Consider the following 24,888-nt stretch of genomic DNA (forward strand, 5'->3'; position numbering starts at 1 on the left):
ACCTTGAGCACCATGTCACAGTGGTCTATGATGGATGTATTAGGGTGATATGAGGGCTCTCAGCTCCTGTACCTAGATCAGATTTTATAGTTCTAGATTTTTGTTATCTTTCTTTATTACTATTTTGTACCCAAGATGATGTACCTCATGGATATGATGTAACCTTTTGGTCTCATAGGTCATTTTGGCCTTTTGAAGACATTAATACAATTTTCTTTCTTTCTTTCTTTCTTTCTCTCTTCGCCATCTCCTCTCTCTGCCCGCTTGCACCCATTCACTTGTATGGGTATAGTGGTACAATGAGGGAGATTGGAGGAGGATAGAGAGATTAGCTCTTTTCCGGATCATCACTTACATGTCATATATACACTCTAGAATTTGCACACACTAGCATCTCCCGCAGTTGGCACACGAGAAACATCATACATGGTATTCTTGCATCATTAGTTAGTTTACGATTCACATGGTCTTTGGATGGACCCCACCCCTTCCCTGAATGACTGTACCTTCCTTGGATCTCTCTCGGCAAGGGGTTAACTTGCATCATTTGCCTAGACCTCTTGAGTCACTGAGGATGGATTCATGGAGAAACCTGGCTATCTATATGGGCGCATGTCTCATTCCACGAAGATTACGGGTGGTAACCTGAGGGTGTCTTCCCACGGCCTCCAAATAGAGATTGGTAGAGTAGAGGGCATACTACAAGAGCATAGTTGCCAGGTGTGTCATGAAACACATTTCATAAACATTTCATACCTTTCTTGGTCGTTTCGTGAACGTTTCATACAAAAGGGGGGTTGAGGGGGTACAAGGTCTAAAAAATGAGAATATTGATTATATAATGAAGTACATCTTAAACAAAATGTTGAGCATTCAAAAACTTCATGAAATACACTTAAAAACATGCATAGATGAGGAGTCTTGAGTTCGGATTCCTTACTCTTGAGTTCTGACTCTTGACTCCTGACATGTAGCAAGTTGGCCCTTGGGGCCTGGTTGCACACTTCTGCATGCAGTTTGCATGATACATCATACATAATATATCCCATTCATGTTTTATGCTATTATTAACAGCAAAAATAAACATTAAAAAGTTTTGCCTGGTGAAACAAATGTTTCGTATGTTTTTAACTTTTATGAACCGTTTCATATTATGGCAGGGTGTGAAACACATTTCATTGTAGCTATGTACATGAGGCACGGATATGTGGGTTATGCATGACTAGAGAGGTAGAGACTGAGGAGCACTATCCATTTAGATGCCCTATATACTATGAGATATGAGGGAGGTTTCACTGTCTGTTCAGGGAGGGGTTTGCCCCCCTCACAGGACTGATACAGAGAGGCCTTATTGAGGCCACACAAGGAGATAGGATCAGCAGGACACACTCAGACATCCGTCATGAATTTCTTTAGGCATCAGTCATGTGCATCAAACAATGATTCGAACCTGCTGCTCTGCACCAGAGGTGCTTTGCTTTGAAATCGTTTCATATGCAATGGTGAATGATTGGCATACTTTCTGCTGCAACTCGGGGCTGGCGTGGGATGGTGGAACTTGTTGGCTCTCTACATAACAAATTTATAAAGAAAAATTATGACTTTTCCATTCAAGCAAACCTGTCTGTCTATATTTAATTTCTGCAAAAGATCAGCTATCAGATGACAGAAGACAGTTGGTCGGTGTCTGAAGTTTAGACAGACTTCTAATGGTCTGATACTCGAGCCTCTGATACACAACCTGAGACTAGTTTTCTGAAAGTATGGGCTTATCTAACTTCTAGAGTCTCAACTACAATGACTCTTGTGCATTGCAACTTGAGGGTATCCATGGTCGGCCAGTTAGCCATTTTGTCATCCTAGTTTTTTGTTGGAATGGCATTGACTACCTCAATGTCACAGAATACTGTTTCTGTTTTAGGTTCAATTTCAATCATGTGCTACAGCTCTGTCCTGAGATCTTTAACATATGGATGCAGTGGGCTAGCAGTAGTGTGTATTACCTTTTGGGCTTATGGTCAAGGCTGGTGTCCTCTGTGCCCTTCTTGAAGAGTGATTCCCCAACTCTACTTGATGGTTATGTTCCAAAAATTACTGAAGCTTATATTACATCAAGGTTTGACTCGGTACAGGTATGATTTGATAGCAATACCATGCTCATGCCTGGCTATTAGAGGAAGCTGGTTGCATGTGTGTACTTTGAAGGCTTGTCAGGCTGTATTGCAGAACAATATCGCTGAGGATCCTTTGGACAATGAGGAGCTTCTGCAAGATCAACTGGATAGCCTTCCATATTTATGTCGTTTTCAGGTTCAAAATTCTCTTTAGAGTCACTTACATGCTAATTAGAAAGCAATCATGTCAATGCTAGAGGTGTGAGTGTTGTTATGTATAGAGTCAACTAAATTCGATTTTGTTCTATCTTGTAGTATGAGAAGACAAGCATGTATGTTATCAAGCTTATGGAGCCTATCTTGCAGTCATACACGGTAAATTGCGAAGCTGCTCTATGGCTGTCTTTTTAACAGCATTGATTGTAAAGCTACATGAAATCTGTTCTGCCTGTGTAGGAGGCTGCCAAGCTCACTCCAAGCGTGGCAAACGATGAGCTGAGCGTGATGGAAGGGCGACTGACCTGGTTGGTTCATATCATAGGGGCTATCATCAAGGGGAGGCAAAGTTCCAATAGTGGGTATGAACCTACCTTGAAGCAATTAGGGCTGGATGCATCTATGATTCGTGCTCAAGCTGCATCAGATCATTATTTGACAACGTTACTTTCTAATACAGTGCAGAATCACAAGAAATTATTGATGGGGAGCTCGCAGCTCGTGTTTTCCAACTTATTCAAGTTATAGACACGGGTTCACATATCCAAGTGAGAGCAACTTTACCTCATACTTTCTGATGGGAGATCCTGCTGCATGGCATTGGTTTAAGATTACTCTTGATGCTGCCTAGCATTCAACAGGCTAAAACTGAATATGATGGTGCTGTTAACAGCGCTATGTACAAAGGAGCAAGCAGAGGCTAGACCTTGCAATCTTGTGTTTTTTTCAAAACTTCCGTAAGGTCTATGTTGGAGACCAGGCTATGCACTCTTCCAAGGTATCAGAAGAAATCTTAGTATCAATTAGTCTGGTTTTTGGGCATACCTAGTTTCTCAAATCTAGGGTTGTTCTGACAGAAAGAACTCAGTGTGTGCTGTGACATTGCAGCAACTGTATGCACGCCTATCTGAGCTTCTAGGGCTACAAGATCATTTGCTAGTGCTGAACGTTATTGTGGGCAAAATTGCCACCAACCTAAAATGCTACACTCAGGTGAGTTATCATACTTTTCAGGCCTTCTTTTACAAGAGTAAAAAGAGGAGATTTCACATCAGTACCTTACTCCTGAGATTGGCTTTTGTGCAGACTAGTGATGTAATTGAACAGACTTTGAACTTGTTTCAAGAGCTTGCAGCTGGGTAACTACTCACATCACTCATCTTGAGAACTACTGTGTGTTTAAAATATGGAGCTTCAGACATTATGTAATTGCTCTGTTGACTTGTGGCATGGGTGCAGGTACATGAGTGGGAAGTTGCTGCTAAAGTTGGATGCTGTGAACTACATTCTTGGGCATCACACGGTAATGCTGATGCAAGATGCATATTTAAACAAATGAGATGCATTTGTTATCGACTTGGTGCTTCTGATTTAGTAGTAGGAAATCTGAGCTCAAACTGCAGCACTGACTGGGAGCCCTTGAGCCCTGCAAACCCTTTATGGTCCAAAGACTTCAACCTGATGCAGAACATCACTCATGGGTTTTCCCTACCTTGCTGCTTCTTTTACTTAGTATCTAGCTCACTTTTGCAGCCTTGAATGTCATGAGGCTGTGATATATAACTCCCGAGGGATATCGTGAGGCTGTGACTTAGCTTTTTAACTTTAACATAAGTTTGGTAGGGTGTTGTAGCAGGCAAAAATTGCCAAAATCAGAGTTCGTTTTGGCCTCCAAAACACCTCTGCAAATTTTCAGCTTGTGCCAAAACAGAGCTGAACCGAGCATAGGGGTGCGTGCAGGAGTCTTCAAGCTACTCAGCGGTGGTAGTCGCATTGAAATAAGTTAGCCAGTGCGAGCCATCGTCATCGTGATGACTCCCTTCTATAGGGTGCTGCACATGATAGACATGGAGGGGGCCACCTTGCGCAATGTGGAGAGGATACAGAGGTGGATGCACAAACCCATCCATGGTATTGCTGCATTGGTGCATCTGGCTTACAAATCGCATGCCCTCTTCGCCGACGTGGAGTTGCTTTCAGATCGGGATGCCCACTTGGCCAAAGCATTGCTCGTGGAGATGGACACGACTCTCCTTCAAGAGCTCATTAGCTACAACGATTAGAGAGGAGGGGCTGCATTTACATCTCCCACTTGTTGGAAGAGGGAGTCACTTGTGAAGCCCCTTTTCTGGTTGGAGACATATGGGTATATGCTCGGTACTCTTCAAAAGCTGGCTTGGAGGCTCCTAGCGTAGGATTGCTCTTCGGGTGCATGTGAGAGGAACTTGAGTGCCTACTCACTCATACACACGAAGCTACGCGATCAATTCAGCACACGACAGTTAGAGTGGCTAGTCTATTGCCACGCTTACTTGCACATGGTGCAGGCCATGCATAGCATGGATAGTGCTAGACAGGTATATGCATTTGTATTTGTGTGCTAAGCGCTTTAGCCTTTATGAATTGTGAATGGTGATTCGTGATGTATCATACTATCACCTAACTAGTAAATGTTTCATAACTCATTAAAAATTTAATGAATCATGAATGTAGGTGAACGTGGATGAGTTGAAGCTAACATGGGAGACTCTTCAAAGGAGATGTCTTTTGTGGAGCTCTTGTTACCATTTGGCCACCCAATTGGTCCACCCGTGCTTTCTTATCATGTATGTACATTGGACTGGTGTCCATGGCAGTTGTTTATGCCGGGGATTGATGCCACTCATGTGATACTGTGGACTTGGCTTTCCGTTGGGACTTGTGCCTCTGTGTACATGTCCGGAAATGCTTGGTGGATTGGTGTTCCATTGGGTACGGTACCTCGTGTACTTGCCTGGAGCACGTCAATTTTGGTATAGTCTCATGAACGGGGATTGTCCATACCAATGTTGCATTGCATAGCATCTTTATGTGCTCGCTTGCAATTGAAATTGCATGCTGTTTTCATGCTTGCTTGACCAATGTGTAGTTCTGGGTAAGGGGACGCCCCGTCCGCGAACCGTGCGTGTGAAACTGTCTGCTGGCATGGTTATGTGGCATGTGACAGGTGGTAAGTACTGGTCATAAACCTAGCCTTAGGAGTTAGCATTGATTTATAAGTGAGTGTGTACACACTTCATTAAGTTTTGGGCTACCAAACCTCACTTATAAATTATGACCAATCCGGTGTTCACACACACTGATGTCCCGAGGTGGACATAACCCAATGTCCACCACCCAGACCTTATTAGCTTTGTACAAAGGGAGTAACCAGCCATGTGTCCACTCTAGCTTGCTCCACAAAGCACCTGCCTGCCACTTACACTGGACAACTCACCACCTCACTCCTCCTCTCTCTAGAGATTGGCGCCTCCTTCATGAGGGCTGTTGGGTTGCATTTTCTGCACTTTCTCCTTCCCAACTCCATTTCCAAGCTTGCTAAGGTGTTTCTCAAGCTTCCAAGAGTGTTTCCGCATGCTAATCACTCTTCTACACACTCCCAATGACTGAAATTCAGCAAAACAGCTCTCTTTATTGTTGTAATTTCTGGTCTTTTTGCTGAAAACCCTAATTTCAAGTTGAACCATAGGGGAAGCTTTTCCAAGGTTCCCTTCGTCCTCTTGAAGACTTTTGTCGTGAAGAAATGCGACAAATCGAAGATCTCATCACTCCAAGGACTTTCATCGCGAAGACTTTCGCTGTCATCGACTCTACTTGCAATTGGTAAGCTTAATGCTTACATATGGAAGCAAGTAGCAGGAGGGAGGAACCGGATTACAAGATCACATACCCAGATTGTTGCTACCATGTGCTGGTGGAACAATAGAGAGCAGATGGTAGGGAACATGGGCACTTGAGAGGGTAGTGTGGAACATCGACAACCACTTGTGTGCAATACTGTATTCATATGCATTGGTATGGAAATGTGGTCAGAAATGCCCATGACACTATATACTTGATTCTCCCAAGATCAATATACTTTATTGGAGGGAGGGGTCGACCGTTCCGGCTCATTGTGTGTCTCTTGTCAATTCAGCAAATTACTTCTTGTATTTGAGCAAGTGTCCATCAAATCTTAGTGTATTTAAGTGTATGGATTAGCATTGTGTTCAACCAAGTCACATTGGTATTAGAGCATACGGTTCTCTTTCACTTCTATCGTGAAAGACGATTGCTGTGAACACCAGCTATCTCTACACTTAGAACGTTATGGACAGCCATACAATGAATGTTGGAGATGCTAACACAAGAGGCAGGGACAATGAAATGCATGCCTCCAATGCTTTATAGGATGAGCAAACTCATGTGGTGCGAACATGAATATGTGGGACAACCGTCCTGTGGCAAAGAGAAGATGTAGGAAGAAGAGTCCCATAGTCTTGAGGGCTGAACTTACTCGTATGCAAGCTCTTCTCCATGCGCAACAAGAAGAATTGAATCTCTACTGCCGCGAGGATTCATGTTGAATCTTATATGAATCATGCAATGGCAATGATTGCTCAAGAGTTGCACATGCAACTGAGGGATGCAGCACGTGCATACTTGGCTCGTACCGAGGATGCCTATGCAGAAAAGGCAACCATCCCACATGTCTTGGAATTCCCACAAGTGTCCGAACAAGAACTTATGTCTAAGAGGATGAATGTCCATGCAATGGGAGAGGAACAATCAGTGACTTCACGCCATGCAGGAATACCTTATGTAGCCCATGAAGGATACAATCTTTATGGTAGTGGTCAAAATGTATGTCAAATGCCATTGCCGTTTGAAAATGTGCATGCACAACACATGCAACATGGGTTGCAATTTTCTGTTGGTGCAGGTATTCCGCGTATCTCTCATGCCACTCATGCCTTCGAGTGTGCTCGTGATGGAGAAGCTATGGCTGAGAAGCTATGGCTGAAAATGTATCAATGCATGTTGAGGGGCTAGCCATGCCTCATGCTTACTGGGCACATGTATCTATGTCTTATGCATCACCTTTTGGTCCTAAAATGATACCAGTCACAAGGGTTGTCCCAATGGACAAACATGGGGGAAAACATGTTGAGATGCAGGCACATGCATCAAAGTCTCGTGACTTCAAAGCCGGAGACAAATCTGTGAAGTTTGACACATATCATGGGGAATATGATGCATCAACAGCGCTTGCTTTTATTGCCCAGTTTGATATTGCTTTCAGGGATGAGGATTTCACTCAGAAATCCATGATCCGGCATGTAAGCATGTTTATGAAAGGCACTGCCGCGCATTGGTGGCTCATGGAGAAGCTCTCGCCGAATCTTGTTAGATCATGGGAAGAGTTCAAGGAGAGGTTCTATGCTCAATTCTTGCTTTCCAATGCATTGATTGTGATAATAATGAAGTGGGATTAGGTGAAGCAAAATGAGGGGGAATCGGTAAATGCATATGTACAAAAGTTTTGGAAAGTGCTTTTGGAGGTGTCTCCATTTATGCATGTTACCGAGGCGGAAAGGAAGAGAAGGTTTCAATCGGGATTGCAACCATTCTACAAAGCGGGACTACAAATGTATTCTGGTCATAACTTACACCAACTAATTGTAGCCGTCACCGCCACCGCCACCGCCACCGAGCAATTGGAACTCAAATTGAGTCGATCCAATAAGGCTAAACCTTCATTTCAAGGCAAAGAGAGGGCTATCCAAAACATGCAAAATAATGGATAGCCACTTAAAAAGGACCAAAACCAAGATAAAAATGGTCCAAAGGTTGAAAATAACACTACCAAGAAGCGTCCCTTCAAACTGAGAGACTATGGTCTCACTTCGGAGCAGAAAAAGCAATATATGAGAGAGGGGAAATGCTTTACCTGTGGTAGCACCGAGCATATTGCAAAGGCATTCCCAAACAAGAAGAAGCGTGATAATGCAAATACATCAAAGCCTAATGTGCATATGGTTCCAGATGTGCAGGGCAATACTTCACATGATAGCAAAGACAGGGTTGTATGTAAAGCTTGGGGACAGCTCAAGGATCAGCCTGCTTTGTTTATGTTTGATGATTGTGCATTTGAGAATTTCATATCTACACAGATGGCAACTGCTTTGGGTATTGACGTGGACGACATGGATCCTCAAATTGAAGCAGGGGCTGCCTTTGTTGGTAGAGAAGTGCAGGTCATGCCTATTTTTGACAAGTTACGCATACACATTCAAGGCTATGTGGATCATGAGGATTTTCTTGTGGCGCCTTTGAATGGTTGTGATGTATTTCTTGGAAAGCCTTGGCATACACGCATTGATCTGTGCAAGGCTTCCAAGACCAACAGGATCACCTTCATGCATAAAGGCCGAAAGCATGTAATTGATGTTGGTGAAGAGGGTGATACCATTCCCCTGTTAGAAGTCATCTCCTGTCAATACCTATACACCAGGGCCTCTGTTGTGGGTGTGCCCTCCCTTTTAGGTGTTTTCTCATTTTTCCTCCCTCTCCGTATTTTCCCTCCATTTTTCCTATATTTTTTGTGGCTTGGGTGGTAGCCCTGTGGTGGCAGGAGGATCTTGATCTTGGCCGACTGCGTCGTGGAGATCTACAGGTCTTTTCGGCTGCCTATGAGCAGGCCGACTGCAGTATTGGGGCTATATAAAATGGCTCCATAGCCCCCTTGTCATTCAGTGTTGTATTCGGGATCTTCTTGTGTATATTGAGCAGAGTTACACGCCTCTATCTCTCCTTCTCTTGTGCTGTCTATTTTCTGCACTGTGCTTGCTCTCGTGTTTCCAGATTTTGTCATCATCTCCGCTGCATATTCTGACATGGTATCAGAGTTCTAGGCTCTTGATAAATCTTGGGACTTGTGTGAGCAAGAGGGGGACTGTTGTGTTGCTGATTGGTGGACTGTTTTGGACTCTTCAGGAAGAGGAGAAGCAAGAGAAAGGCGGGCTGATTTGCTCGACAGCCACTTGCAGGTGTAAGTTCTTCTTTGTTTCCACCCACCCACCCTTTTTCAGTTCCATCCCCGCAATGTTAGATTTATTAGAGATGGTTGAGAAGCATGTGAAGATTCCCACACTCTCCACGTTTCCGGTGGACCGTCAGCTAGACGGGAACAACTACGGCATATGGAAGGTTATGATGGAATCTGTTATGGAGTCATATGACCTTGTTGATTTCATCGTTGTTGGGGTTCCACGGCCGGAAGTAGAGGAAGGGGAGTTACCGTCAACCAGAAAGGACCATGAGGCACAGGCACAGTTGTGGGATTGTGGCAACGCCAGGGTCCGTTCATTCATCTTCCTCAACTACACATCGCAGGTAATCAATCATATAAAGCATATGATGCTGGCTAGAGGTATATGGAAGCATTTGGCTTCTCTTTACAACAGGGTATTGCCTATGAAGAGGATTTCCTTGGAAGTACAGATGCGGGGTATGAATCTTGCAAAGTCATTGACGATGCGGGAGCACATTAATAAGCTGTAGGCTCTTCAGTAGGAAGTTCTCCAGGCTGGGAAGGAGATATCGTCAGAGGATATGGCCATAATGTTGCTGTCACATTTGCCCTCTTAGTACTCAGCATTCAACTCGTCTTTGATTACCAGTGGTAGGCTGAGCACCATTACATGGGAGGAGCTTGTGCCCATGGTCTTGGACCAGGAGGAAAGATTCTCGAACCCTCCACAAGGTGGAGGTTCGAAAGCCTTAACTGGCCAACGGTCGAAAGGCCGTAACAAGGGCAAAGGGAAGGCTTCACCGGAGAAGTCTTCTGAGAAGAAGTCCGACGTTGACCGCGAGAAACTAAAGGCAGAGATGACCTGTAATGATTGTGGCGAGAAAGGCCACTATTGGAGGCAGTGTTCCAGGCAGAACACTGAGAAGGGTGAACATTCCTCAGCAGCAACCATGAAGACTCCAACTTTTGTGCACTTGGAGGTGATGGACACTGATGTTTCATTTTCTTCGGACAGGGAGGAGGTTGGAGGACTCGTCGCTACGGATACTCGGGAGGGGATTCTAGATAGTGGTGCTTCTAGGCACCTGACTCCTTCCCGTTCAGATTTACAGGATCTCTGCAGGTATTTTGGTCACATTCTTACTAGGGATACATCCATTATCCCAGTTCACAGTGAGGGCAGGTTGGAGATAGTTCCCGATGGCAGAGGAGGTGTTGTATGTTCCCACACTTGGTTTTCATCTGTTGTCAGTGCATCAGATTTGCAAGATTGGCGGACGGGTGGAGTTTGATGAGCATTTTGTTGCTCTCCGGGATGGCAATAGGCGAGGTAGTTTGAGAAGGTGGAGTGGAGAATGGAGTTTACAAACTTTCAGCACTCTCTCTCCCAGGTCCTCAGTTTTGTGATGAGTGGCAGTCTGGTAATGGCCACTTAAGCGTGGATACGTTGGAGGTGCAGGGTTTCTCGGACCAGCTGGAAGATAGCTTGCTAGTTGATGGCAGCAGTTGGCATGAACTTTCCAATACAGATGTTGGTAGTTCTTGTGTAGAGGAAACTTTACAGGTAACCTATGCTCTGATGTCTCGTAACATTCGGGACAAAGAAACTCCTGTAGATGAGGAAGTTCTTTCCACGGGGACCTCTTGGAAAGCCAGGTAGGTGGCAGTTGATTACTTGCAAAAGGAGGTGGATGTTGCACATTCTCTAGGCTTTGTGGTTCCGGATTCAGAGGGGGTTGGTTACAGGTTTTTGAAGGCTTTGAGTGGTCTTTAGCAGGTTTCCTCAGGACTTGGCATCCCACCGTAACAGGTGTTGATTCTTGTGAGCAGTATAATGCCTCTTTGACTCGGAAGAAGAATGGTTCATTGATTTGGTTGATGGATACCAGATTGGACGGGAGCTTCTTGATGAGGCTGTTGAGCTCATGGTTGCAGATGACTCTTTGGGAGGCAAGATTGCGTATCTTGTGGTTTTTGCAGCATGCGAAGGATCTTGGACTCTCTTACACAGGAGGGGGATTGATGGATGGAGTCCGACTCCACAGATGGAGTGACTCAAATTGGGGAGGAGATCCAGATACGAGGAGATCTACTTCAGGTTACAGTTTTACCCTCGGCTCAGGAGCAGTATTATGGAGCAGTAAGAGGCAGCCATGGGTTGCTTATGGTGCTGCTTTAGAGATGGTGAGGTTGCAAGGGTTACTTGGCAGGATTGGGCTTCCGCTGGTGGAATCCTTGGTTATCCAGAGGCACTTTGTTCGTGAAAAGATCGTTGCTGATGACATCTTGCTAGAGTTCTGTTTGACGGAGGACAGTGCGGTGGACCTCTGCACGAAGTCGCTATCTCAGGTGTTGCTCCGGCGGCACTCCAGCTCCCTGGGGATGGTTTCACGGCCAGAACTGAGAGGGGGTGTTAGAAGTCATCTCGTGTCTATATCTATACACCAGGGCCTCTGTTGTGGGTGTGCCCGCCCTTTTAGGTGTTTTCTCATTTTTCCCAACACTCCATATTTTTCTTCCATTTTTTCTATTTTTTTTTGTGGCTTGGGTGGCAGCCTTGATCTTGGCCCGCCCTTTTAGGTGTTTTCTCGTTTTTCCCAACACTCCGTATTTTTCTTCCATTTTTTTCTATTTTTTTTTGTGGCTTGTGGTGGCAGGAGGACCTTGATCTTGGCCGACTGCATCTGCGTGTTTGCTGGAGATGGCCGACTGTCTTGCACAGGTCGTGGATCCTACAGTTGCTGGCCGACAGTACACACCTTGTCGACTGGGTGTAGTTGTTGGTCGTGGAGATCTACAGGTCCTGTCGGTTGCCTATGAGTAGGCCGACTGCAGTATTGGGGCCATATAAAATGGCCCCATAGCCCCCTTGTCATTCAGTGTTGTATTCGAGATCTTCTTGTGTATATTGAACAGAGTTATACGCCTATCTCTCTCCTTCTCTTGTGTTTTCTATTTTCTGCACTATGCTTGCTCTCATGTTTCCAGATTTTGTCATCATCTCCGCTGCATATTCTGACATCCCCTTGTATCTCATGTACAAATTAAGAAAGTAATGAAAAAGAGTGTTTTTGCATACTTGATTTTTGTACGAGATCATGTTGAGGAAAATAATGTACATGTAAACACTCTTAGTAATGATAGGTTGAAATTTTTGCAAGAGCACAATGATTGTTTTGCTGATGAGTTACCAAATGAGTTTCCACCCGTACGACTGGAAGATCATCGCATTGATCTCGTGCCGGGTAGCTCACCACCTAATAGGTCAGCCTATTATGTAAGTGCATCCCAAAAAGAGGAGATCACGAAGCAGGTGAATGAGCTTCTTGAGAAGGGGTTGGTTCAGCCAAGCTCTTTTCCATATTGTTCACCCGTTCTCTTGGTTCAAAAGGAGGATAGATCCTTTCGTATGTGTGTGGATTATAGAGCTTTGAATAAGCTTACCATCAAGAATCAGTTTTCGATTCCATGCATAGACGATATCCTTGATGACAAGTTGGATGGATCGGCATGCTTTAGCCGAATTGATCTCAAGAGTGGATATCATCAAGTGCGTGTAGTGCCTGAAGATGTACACAAAACTGCTTTCAGGACAGCATTTGGGCTTTATGAGTATCTTGTTATGCCTTTTGGTCTTACAAATGCCCCGGCTACATTCAATAGAATGATGGATCGCATATTCCGTGGGTACAGGAAATTTACAGGTGTCTTCTTTAATGACATCCTAGTCTTCTCGAAGACCGAAGAAGAGCATAGAGCTCATTTGGCCATTGTTTTTGAAGAACTCCGTAAGCATAAACTCTTCATAAATGCAAAGAAGAGTGAGTTCTTCTTGTCAGAGATACATTATCTTGGGCATATTATGTTTAAAGATGGAGTGCGGATGAATCTTGCAAAGATTGATGTAATTCGGAATTGGCCCGTTCGGTGCATGAGATCCGTAGTTTTCTTGGATTATGCTCTTACTACCGTAGGTTCATTTGGCACTTTGCATGGATTGCTTCTTCTTTGCATGATTTGATAAAGAAGGCCACATTCAAATGGACTAATGTAGAGAGGGATGCATTCCTCAAATTAAAAGATGCAACTACTCATGGTCCAGTGTTGATCATTCCGGATTTGCAAAAGCCTTTTAGTGTGGAATGTGATGCATATGGAAATTGCATAGGAGCTGTCCTTAATCAAGAGGGACATGCTGTGGCTTATGAGAGCCGTAGATTGCATAATGTAGAGCTATCTCTTGGCATTTATGAGAAAGAGCTCTTGGCTGTAATTCATGCACTTACTATATGGAAACATTATCTTCTTGGGTTGATTTCACTGTGAAGACAGATCACCGGAGTTTGAGGTATTTTCTTACCCAAGCTAAATTGTCAGAGAAGCATATGAGGATGGCCAATTTTCTCTCTATGTTTCATTTTCAGATCTTGCACACCCCAGGAAAGAAGAATGTAGTGGCAGATGCAATGTCACGAAAGCCGTATGTAGCAGCTATCTCGGTTGCCTCTCATGGGGACTTGTCTGCCATGCATGATTTGTATCATACGGATGCTGATTTTGCCATTATGTGGGCTGATTTGATGGCTGGTCATGCCATGCCTCATATGTGATCAAAGAGGGTTATCTCATGAAAGATAATTACCTATGTGTGGTGTCTGACATGAGGCAAAAGGTTTTGGATGAGTGCTATGCTCCTCTATATGTTGGTCATAGAGGCATAATGCCTACTATGCACATGATTGAGCGGTATTTCTTTTGGCCAGGTATGCGGAAGGACATAGAGGTACATGTATGTGCATGTATCACTTGTCAAAAGGTGAAATTTGATAAGCAAAAGGCACCAGGTTTGCTTCAGCCATTGTTTATTCCCATGCAGCCATGGGAAAGTATTACAATGGATTTCATTATGGACTTGCCACGAACCCAACAGGGTAATGATGCAATTTGGACAATTGTGGACAGGTTTAGTAAGCAAGCTCACTTCTTACCAGTGAAAAAGACCATCAAAGTTGAGCATATGGTTAAAATATATGTTGCACCAGTGTTCAAGCATCATGGAATGCCGAAGTCCATTGTGGGGGATAGAGATCCCAGGACAACAAGTCTCTTTTGGGGGGCTTGATTTGATAATATAGACACCAAATTAGACTTCTCATCATCCTCAAACGGATGGGCAAAGTGAGGTTGCAAATTTAGCTGTGTTGGATCTCTTGAAATGTTATGTGGTGGATCAGAAGTCTTCTTGGGAGAAGTACTTACCGCTTGTGGAATTTGCATACAACAACACGGTGCATGCATCTACGAGAAAGGCCCCGTTTGAGATTGTTTATGGTATCCTTCGCACAAAGAATGAGATATTTGCAGCTAGAGACTTGGATATTGCTTTTGCTCAGGTATGGACAGCCATTGCAAGGTCACAAGACAAGCATAAAAAGGCTGCCGACAAGCATAGAAGGCAATTGGATGTTAAAGAGAATGATTCGGTATTGCTGAATTTGAGAAAGCAAGACTTGCAAAGAGGCCTAGCAAAGAGGGTGCATATCCTAAGCTTGCAACTAGGTACTATGGGCCTTTTTGAGTGATCGAGAAGATCAATGAAGTGGCGTTCAGATTGGCATTACCTAGTCATTTGCACATACACAATGCTTTTCATGTGAGTCTCCTTCATAAGTATGTAGGGCTGGAGCCGAGTGAGACGGTCATTGAGGATCCACCAGAAGTGGATGAGCTTGAGGAGATCTTGCAGCAAGAGCAGAGTGTGTATCACAAGGAACGCAAGCTTGCTGCAGGCAAAGTTGTGAGGCGTTACCTTGTGAAGTTTAAGAACTATCTTCCGGTTGATGCTAAATGGGTAGATGAAGAGTTCTTCAGAGATTGCCCGCATGTGCTTCAGACATATTTGGATGCTTTTCAGTTGCGGACAACTATTTAGAAGCTGAGAGGGATGTCACCATTTGGCCACCGAATTGGTCCACCCGTGCTTCTTATCATGTATGTACATTGGACTGGTGTCCATGGCAGTTGTTTATGCCGAAGATTAATGCCACTCATGTGATACTGTGGACTTGGCTTTCCGTTGGGACTTGTGCCTCTGTGTACATGACCGGAAATGCTTGGTGGATTGGTGTTCCATTGGATATGGTATCTCGTGTACTTGCCTGGAGCACGTCTATTTTGGTAGTCTCATGAACGGGGATTGTCCATACCAATGTTGCATTGCATAGCATCTTTATGTGCTTGCTTGCAATTGAAATTGCATGCTGTTTTCATGCTTGCTTGACCAATGTGTAGTTTCGGGTAAGGGGATGCCCTCCCGCAAACCGTGCATGTGAAACTGTTTGCTGACATGGTTATGTGGCATGTGACAGGTGGTAAGTATTGGTCATAAACCTAGCCTTAGGAGTTAGCACCGATTTATAAGCGAGTGTGTACACACTTCATTAAGTTTTGGTCGACCAAACCTCACTTATAAATTATGACCAGCCCGGTGTTCACACACACTGATGTCCCGAGGTGGACATAACCCAATGTCCACCGCCCAGACCTTATCCCCTTTGTACAAAGGGAGTAACGAGCCATGTGTCCACTCTAGCTTGCTCCACAAAGCACCTGCGTGCCACCTACACTGGACAACTCACCACCTCACTCCTCTACGAGCCATGTGTCCACTCTAGCTTGCTCCACAAAGCACCTGCGTGCCACCTACACTGGACAACTCACCACCTCACTCCTCTCTCTAGAGATTGGCGCCTCCTTCATGAGGACTGTTGGGCTGCATTTTCTACACTTTCTCCTTCCCAACTCCATTTCCAAGCTTGCTAAGGTGTTTCTCAAGCTTCCAAGAGTGTTTCCGCATGCTAATCACTCTCCTACACACTCCCAATGACTGAAATTCAGCAAAACAGCTCTCTTTATTACTGTAATTTTTTATCTTTTTGCTGAAAACCCTAATTTCAGCCCTCCTTTCTCAAGTTGAACCATAGGGGAAGCTTTCCCAAGGTTCCCTTCATCCTCTTGAAGACTTTTGTGGCGAAGAAATGCGACAAATCGAAGATCTCATCACTCCAAGGACTTTCATCGCGAAGACTTCCGCTGTCATCGACTCTACTTGCAATTGGTAAGCTTTAATGCTTAAAGATGGAAGCAAGTAGCAGGAGGGAGGAACCGGATTACACGATCACATACCTTGTGTAGTGTTCTCTTGCATATTGTTGCTACCATGTGTTGGTGGAACAATAGAGAGCAGATGGTAGGGAACATGGGCACTTGAGAGGGTAGTGTGGAACATCGACAACCACTTGTTTGCAATACTGTATTCATATGCATTGGTATGGAAATCTGGTCAGAAATGCCCATGACACTATGTACTTGATTCTCCCAAGATCAATATACTTTATTTGAGGGAGGGGTCGGCCGTTCCGGCTCATTGTGTGTCTCTTGTCAATTCAGCAAATTACTTCTTGTATTTGAGCAAGTGTCCATCAAATCTTAGTGTATTTAAGTGTATTGATTAGCATTGTGTTCAACCAAGTCACAGCTCTACAGAGAGCTCGAGGTAGTTAATCGACGAGCTACTTGTACTCGGTGTGGGAGTGGAGCTTGTGGTAGAGGTGCTTGAGTAGGTGGCCGCGGAGTGACTATTTACCGTGGTTCAAGTTCGACTTTGAATAGCATGGACTGCTCAACTTCAGTGCAGACCTATGTGAGGCGCGCTCATTTATCGTTGTAGATGAGGATGCATCCGTTGGTGTGTCACTTGGGCTTAGAGAGCCCGAGTTTGATGATGAGGGTAACCTCCTTAGCGAAGGCAAATCTGCCAAGTACCATGTGTCATTTTTGAGTATGGAGTCATACTCGTCCTGCATAGCATGCATCCAATTATGAGCTTCATATGCTTCCTGAAAGGAAATAGGCTCCTCTTCATTGCACAAGGTGCTCATCATGAGAGCATGATCAACAAGGTGCCCTGATGCATGGTGAGAACTTGCACACGTTCTCCTTGGCAAAGGAGCCTCATCAACATGGCTGTCCCGTAAGGTTTGCAACAGCCAACGAGGTACTGCTTTAGTTCTATCTTTAAAATTTGCGAATCCCTACGCATTTACATATGATCTAATGCCCATGCCCAAACGTGCACCAATTTGGATTCCCTCATGAAGGGTCTTCCCGATATTATGTCATATGAGTCTGGTTGGCGCAGGAAGTCCATTACTACAAATGTATGATGGTGGCGAAACATAAAGAGTGTAAGTTTCACATTCTCTAAAAGCCTAATGGGTCTTGAAGATGTTCCGTTTGCCATGTTAACAATTAGATGTGCTCTTTTTAGATCGGGTTTTTTGCAATTTTTCCAACACCGTTTTGTGATGATGCTAACCCCCGCCCCACCATCCAGGATGGCCAGTGCCTGGTACCCGTATGATGAATCAGGATTGTAGCATTCGTGTCGTCACTTTCATAATAACGTCCCAATTGATTAATTGGTATCTTGAAGACTCTGGTTGTTGTTTCCCTTGTGTGTTTTAAGGTTCTTTCTCTGCTAGAGGTGACAGAATATCCTCTGTAGTGTCGGCTGGCCTTAGTCCACCTTCTACCCATTCCTTTATGTCTGCCCATAGTGTTGGTGAACTGTGTAGCAATTGTCCTAATGAAATTTGCACAGACGTGGACATTGCAGTTGCGAGGCTTTCTATGTCTCTGGGTTCTCTGGCAATTGAGGGTTCCTTCCATGGGTGTGACTGATATCCATCCCCAGGGAAGGAATGGATGGACTCATCCTGCGCATCCTCCTCAAACATTTTTGACATTGTATTCCCATGAGATCCCTCTTCCGTCTCTTCTGGAATTGGAGTAGGTGCGTCCAATTCTCTTTCCCTTGTTGGCTCGTTTCTTGCATACATTGTATCCCTGAAGTCGTTGACATTCTTCCACTAAGGTCTTGTCGTCTTTGAGCTTCTTATCTCGTCTTTCGCATTTGGGTACTCCTTGACTCCTTTAGGGGTTGATGGTCTTTCCCCTTGCACCTCTAGGTTAGGCTCTTGGGTCAGTTGCATTTTTACTTGGGCATTCAGTTTTTACAGCGTGATGATGGCATAGTCATGATGCAATCAAAGTACATATAGAGACTGCTTAAAAGAAAATTGTAAGCTTTTGTCTACACGAGTTGAGATGCGTGCCAAGCTTAGCATTCAGGATTCTAGAGAGCCTTTTGATCAGACATTATATTAGCAGGCTGTTGGTTGCTTGATTTATTTAAGCAACATGTATGATGTCATGTGCACACATGTACATGGCTCATAGTCTAAGGCTAACCTTGATAAGCAACAAATAAACAGTTAGATTAGGGTTCATGCCGGGGCCAGACAAGCACAAAAAATAGTCCAGAGGACAAGGACCCTGTCGGCCAATTTTGGAGCGCTTTTGGAGCAGGTCGGCAGCATATAGGAATATTTGGGATTTTCTACTGGTGGCCGACTAGCAGTCGGCCAGTTTCTTGGGCATGTTAAAGGCATCTCCTTGCTCATTGTTTGTCATCTCATCAATGTCACGTGCACACCTAGAAGGTGTACAAGTGACGTGGCATATCAGAGCATTCATAAGCATTTAGCAGATAGTGTTCAATATCATCAAGTACTAATCCATGCATTTATCCATTTATTCAAAGCATTATCATAGCATGTATGGGACTGTTTCAGCCCATCTTCAGCACATAAGGCATTCATAGCATCTAGGGCATTTAATAGTATCAGGTCATGGGCATTTATGGCAGCCGACAGTAGTCATTGGCAGTCGACAGCAGTTCATAGCATTTATTGCAAGTCGTGAAGGTACAAGAGGCTGGCCGACTGCAGTACAGGTACCCGACCAGCAGTAATGCTCTCATATATAAGAAGTGCATCATTCAAGCATCAATCATCTGGATCTTGTTACGACTCTGTGTTTTTCTCTGGACAACAAGCAAGTGGGCAAGGGCACGGGATGGACAGTGTGAACGGCATCAGTTTGCATATGAAAAGGAAACCCATTTGTGGCCAGCCCGAGTGTGAAAGGGGACAAAAGGGATTTTGAGTTTATAAGGTTTTTAAGCCTTTGAAGGCTTAAATAATATTATTATTTTTGTAAGCATGCGTTTTGATATTTGCTCTTGGCTTTTTGGAGAAAAGCGTTTGAAATCGCATCTTTGGTTATAAAAAGCAAAGGTTGGCGGAATTCGTTAGAGAGTGCCGTGTGGGTGTGGCACATCACCTTGCGATCACAGGCTGACTCTCTCTCTCTCTCTCTCTCTCTCTCTCTCTCTCTCTCACGTGGGCTGGTTACAGAAGTCGTCATGAGGCGTGTGGAGTCATGTGGTGTATGTAGGCGCATGGCTGGTCGCTAGACAGCAAAACGACACGAAGAACCTTAGCACAGGTGGCACTCGAGAAATGAAATGATATATTAACGTCTCTAAGAGGCCATAGTGGCCTATGAGACCAAAACTGAGAGTACATCTGAAGTTGGTGTCTCATCAAAGAGAACAAGACTAAAAAGTACAATAAATTGATTGTCCTACAGTTATAAGAACAAAACTGCAAGACTCCGAGATGATACTGAGTAGAAAATACTGGAAAATGTATATCAGGTAGATCCATGTATGTTGATTTGTTGAATTGTTGCCCTCTCCTTAGATCAAGTATCTCCGCCATGGGGCTGTCTAGAATGGAGAGGTCGTAGAAGCGAGGTAGGCGCCTCCGATGCCGAGCAATAATGGCTCTGATCTGGCGATGGTGAGGATGCCGTGGTCGGGATCCTGGTGGGCGTGGCCGACGAGCATGATATAAGATAACTGCTCTATCAGTGGTGACTCCCTGGGAGCGTAGTCGGTGCCCTAATGGCCCAATGGAGGAGGTGTCAGGAGGTGTGTGGGCTGGGTTGCTGGTGCTGGTGCCCAAGAAATCTGCCAGGGTCCTCTGTCTAGGTACATCATGGCTCGGCCTCCTGTCTGCCAAGAGGGTCTCTCTGTGTCTCCTGAGCTCAAGTAGAAACAATCCGAGGCATCTCTGATCCTCAAACTCCATGACCCTGCGTAACGGCCCAAAACCCTCTCGGAAGAGGCAATGATATCTCCCTCGGATCTCATATTAGACTGTACATCGGCAAATGTAGTGTTCCTCTGTCTCTACCTCCTGGTAGCATAGCTGACAAATGCGGTCATCCACGATCTGATGCACATATCGCCCTGTCTCAATCCGTAGCTGGTGTGATGAGGCCCGGATCTGTCCAATGGCACAACGCATCCCATGTGATAGGTGTACATCCATGTACGCCGGGCGGGTGATAAAATCACCGGTGGAGAGGTGTAGAAAATGGCTCTTGTAATGAGTCATTTTCGTGCCCAAGGGCTAGTCCATGTCCTCTCTGTGTCCACTCTGATGATATCCATCTTGATCACGCGGTCATTTTCGTGCCCAAGGGCTCAAGGAGAGAGAGAGAGAGAGAGAGAGAGAGAGAGAGAGAGGGTCGTCGCTTGGTTTGTTTTCCTTCGGCTATGGCGAGCATGACCTCAGATGGTGTTGCTGAGCGCGCTGCTCTGTTGGGCGCAAAGCTTTGTGCGAGCAGGTGTGGTCGCATGCTGATTGGCTGAGGCTGCTGGGCGCTTGTTGTGCTTGCCATTGCTTGCTTTGTAGAGCGAGGCCCCTCCTCTAGTGTGTGTGCCCTACACACAGAGATACGAGGTACTATGAACATTCTAGCTCAGACGGCTATCTATGGACGGATTATAGGCCATGCACCTTCACATTCAGAGATCAAAACGTGGTTGGAGGCCTCCATGCAAATTACAACCGGTCGCATCGAGGAGGTTGTCCTTATGGGTAGAGGTATCTTCATGTTGCAGCTAGTAGCAGTAGAAGATGCAGAGCGCTTAGTGCGCAAGAGCTCCTTTTCAGTTGGAGACCGCCTGATCATGGTGATACTGTGGTACCCGAACTTCACAGTGGCTCTTTTTTCCCAAACCCTTTTTGGTACAGGAGAATAGAGATAGGCTTTTCTCTTTCTCTCTCTCATCGTGGATTGCAGGCCTTGTTTACGAGATTGGGATACAGAGGATCAAGCTAAGATGCACAGGATGATGTTCTTGGAAGAGATGTGTTGTTGCTCTTCGTCTTGGACTTATGTGTATTCAGGGATTGCTTGACACGTCCTCTATCTTTCTCTCTCTGGGTTTTGGCAACCATGATTGGATGGTATATCTGTCATGGAAACAGGACATTGGTTTTCGAGAGGAAACAGGACTTTAGTATCGAGGAAACAGGTCTTTGGTTTCATGCGGAAAGCATGTCTTTGGATTCATGTGAACAGGTTGTAGTTTTCTCGAGGCTACATGCAAGCTGTGGCTATAGGGAGGGACATATGGTTCGGTATAGCCCTACTGTTGTTTGGGAAAGGGTTTGAGGGATCCATGGTAGCGATGGAGAAGACCTTTTCAAGCAGGGAGGTGTTGTACAATTGTGCCTTCTCTATGGAATGCTTTGCTGTAATAACGAGAGTTCTTATTTGGAAGTCCTGGGTGAAACTATAAGGGATCCTATTGGTAGAGGATTCTACAAGTTGTACTTTATACTGAAATTTTGGTCAAGTAAAGAAATACCGCAAGGGGTGCCACTGCGTTTTGGGGCCAATCGGTGTCCTTGTACTATTTGCAGGAGCACTCTAGCTCCCCCTGTTTGTTTCCTTTTCCAGGTCCCCATGGGTGATGAAGTGTTTTGTGTGCGAGTGTTTGTTTCACCGCCCGTCAAATTTCTGAAGGCCGGTTTCAGATCTTCTCAACGTTTCCTTCCTAGGAGACAAAGGGAAACAGTTCAACTGTCAACATCATAAGCAATAGTAGCATATTCAACGTCCAGCATATTTAGTAGCATTCGGTCATCTTCCTACCTCCTACATAGAGGAAAGCCAGCATCTAAGGGTGGACCTCAGCATTGGAGAAGGAATCAGTCATTCATCAACACCATTCATCATATCTCTCTCTTCTCGAGATAGATATACATCTAGGACAGCATAGATCTACTTACATATCTTCATTGTAACCATTGCATTTAATATAGCTGCATTGCATTGCATTGACAACTTTGTCCATCTCTTAAGCATCATTAAGTGAAGTTTAGTATTAGCCTAAGGTTGTTTACAATGATCAATCCCCTGCATGTCACATTGGTATCAGAGCTAAGCCTTCAAGCGCTTCATCCTTCTGCACAAGGAGCATCATCGCTTGAGTATTCAGTCCTCCATCAGCGAAACGCAGCAGCATACAGCATTCAGCCCACATAGAACCTTGCGTTTTCAGCACATACTCGGTTTCTGGCATTCATATCATCATCGTTTTGTTACAGCCATCCGGTGAAGGTAAAACACACGCATTCATTCATTTTCAACATTCATTCACAGCCTAGAAACAGTCCCAATCAGCCCATATGTAAGCCTCAGATTTGCAGCTTTCTTACATTCCATTGGGAAGAGTGCATAGGCTTGAGATCGGTCATCATTGGTGCGTTTATAGTCGTGTACAGCTCAGCCCGACTCTTGGTCTTTCAGAGATCTTGTGTTTGGCTTATCTACAATCCAAAGTTAGTCCAAAGTCATTCTCTTCAAAGTTAATAAAGCAAATACTCCTAGCAATAGGAGGGGGCCCTTAAGTGGGTAATTTGGGACCCCATATGGTGTACAGATCTCTCTCTCTCTACTACTGACGCCCCCTATTGATGTATTGTGGGGCTAGATACTTACCTTCAGTTCTTTCTTTTCTTTTCCAGACAGTGTATCAGATGTCACATGGTTGTAACTTTGGTCTCATAGGTGACTTTGGCCTTTTGAAGACGTTAATATAACATTTCATTTCATTTCTCTCTAATCTCTTAAAGTTTGAAGTACTAAAAGTGAGTTGCTAAAGATTCCCAAAACTCAGTATAAAAAAGGCGGTGTGAGACTTGCATGACAAGATCCTTCATTACACATAATTCCGCTGCATGTTACATTGGTATTAGATTCAACTTGTCCACGCACACCGCATCCGAGTGTGAGAGCATCCTTGGATGGTCAAACTTTGCTCCGGCACGATCATCGACTTTAGTAACATGTCTAGAGAGGAGAGTACACATCAGTAGGAAGACGTCTCCCTGGAAGGAGACCTTGCTCTTCCGCCTACTACAGATGCCATCGCCCTACTCTGAGCATAGAACCGGCTTCTTATGGAGCGTCTCCAACTCTTGGAGGCAACAACAGCAAAACCCACTCCTCTAGTTACCCCTGACTTCATCATCCTCTTCTTTCAGATAGAACAACAAAGACGAGAGGATGAAGCCAGATGGCGGGAAGAAAAAGCAGACAGACGAGACCCGCGTCAGGCTGAACTCGTCGCTTGGGAGCATCAACAAGAGCTTGATCAAAAGTGCATGTTACTCGAACACCAAAGGGAAAAGGAGGCCATACATATGAAGTATCAGCACCTCTCTTCAGATTTCTCCACCCATAGGTGTCACCAGTCAACATCTTGCGACATCAACTACCGTCATCCAAACTCAACCGAACTTTAGTAAGTATGATGATAAGTGTGATCATTTAGTAGTTAATCAATTTATTCATCAATTTAATGCTCATTTTTTTTAGCTAGGATCACATACCCTTAGGATAGAGTCCACGTAGCGGCTCTCCATCTTACGGGTGAGATAGTCACTTGGTGGCAGCATTGGCGCAGTCTAGTACCAAACCCCAACCGGTGAAGGGTACTCTGTCTTCTAAAGACACTAAGAGAGAATACTATCCTAGCTCTAGTTCAGGGGGGGGTAAGGAATCCAAGCCTAAGAAAACCCATGAGGAAAAGGCTAAAGCAGGCATCATTGGAGGATATCTTTCTCCAGAGGAGCAAAGGAAGTACCAGTCGGACAACATATGTTTTTTTGGTCATACCATTGGGCATGGTAAGAAGGATTGTCGAAAATGGCAAGCGGAGCAAGCCTCCAAAGAGAGCTTATGGCTCTGCCAAGGGCCGCTAGTTCATAGTCCTTTTTGACACGGGCAGTTCTGAGGACACCATTTCTCCCGAGTTGGCTACCAACATGAGTTGTACCTTAGTGCCCTATTATTTGGAGGTGGACGGTTTACACCCGCACCCACATATCTCAACAGGCACAACAGTTTTCTTTTCAAGTTCAAAAGGCCTCATTCCAGCGAGATTTCATTCTCTCCTCTTTTGGGGTGTGACATAATCTTAGGAATCCAGTGGTTTCGCCAGTATGAACCTATTTCCAATTGGGGGCAAGACACCTTTATTATCTCTAAAGGTTTTACTGAGCTTGTCATGATTCGTGGCGATAGGAGCATTCTTGGCATTCCTATGATTTCTCACCTCCAGGCCTGACAAGCTATCTGCAAGGGAGCAAAAGGAGCATTGATTTATACTCAGATAGCTTCTATCTCATCGATATGTTTCTTGGCTAAAACCATATGTTGGACCAGAAGTGTTTGATGTTTCAGATGAACAGCAGCCAGACGTGGTAGACGAATCAGAAGTCATTGAGCCTGAGTAGATTCTTCTTCATTGTTGGAAGCATGGTTCCGGTCGAAGACTCCGTCGGTTCTACACGAAGTTCTGAGATCGAGGTACCCATGAAGCAGTTTGGTTAGACGAAGAGTTCTTTCAAGAGTACCCCCAGTTGTTGGCGGACTACTAGGAAGCCATGAACCTGTCAC

At 44.8% G+C, this 24,888-nt stretch overlaps 1 protein-coding gene across 13 annotated transcripts in view; it reads left to right on the top strand.

Annotated features, from left to right (window-relative positions):
* Positions 1–24,888, top strand: part of LOC147608011 (ARM repeat superfamily protein) — a 63,312-nt gene that overhangs the window by 12,772 nt on the left and 25,652 nt on the right. For all 13 annotated transcript variants that reach the window (XR_015264585.1, XR_015264586.1, XR_015264587.1 and 10 more), the window contains 9 exons: positions 1,980–2,132; positions 2,215–2,310; positions 2,430–2,489; positions 2,571–2,692; positions 2,791–2,878; positions 3,004–3,108; positions 3,219–3,323; positions 3,417–3,469; positions 3,570–3,633. Coding sequence is in view for 10 of the 13 variants with exons in the window: in XM_086789830.1 (XP_086645956.1) it covers positions 1,980–2,132; positions 2,215–2,310; positions 2,430–2,489; positions 2,571–2,692; positions 2,791–2,878; positions 3,004–3,108; positions 3,219–3,323; positions 3,417–3,469; positions 3,570–3,633 (846 nt within the window). In the remaining 3 variants the exon portion in view is untranslated. The remainder of the gene's footprint in view (positions 1–1,979; positions 2,133–2,214; positions 2,311–2,429; positions 2,490–2,570; positions 2,693–2,790; positions 2,879–3,003; positions 3,109–3,218; positions 3,324–3,416; positions 3,470–3,569; positions 3,634–24,888) is intronic.

This window comes from Cibotium barometz, chromosome 54 (assembly GCF_041138505.1).
Source record: "Cibotium barometz isolate CiBa-2024 chromosome 54, ASM4113850v1, whole genome shotgun sequence".
Taxonomy (NCBI): domain Eukaryota; kingdom Viridiplantae; phylum Streptophyta; class Polypodiopsida; order Cyatheales; family Cibotiaceae; genus Cibotium; species Cibotium barometz.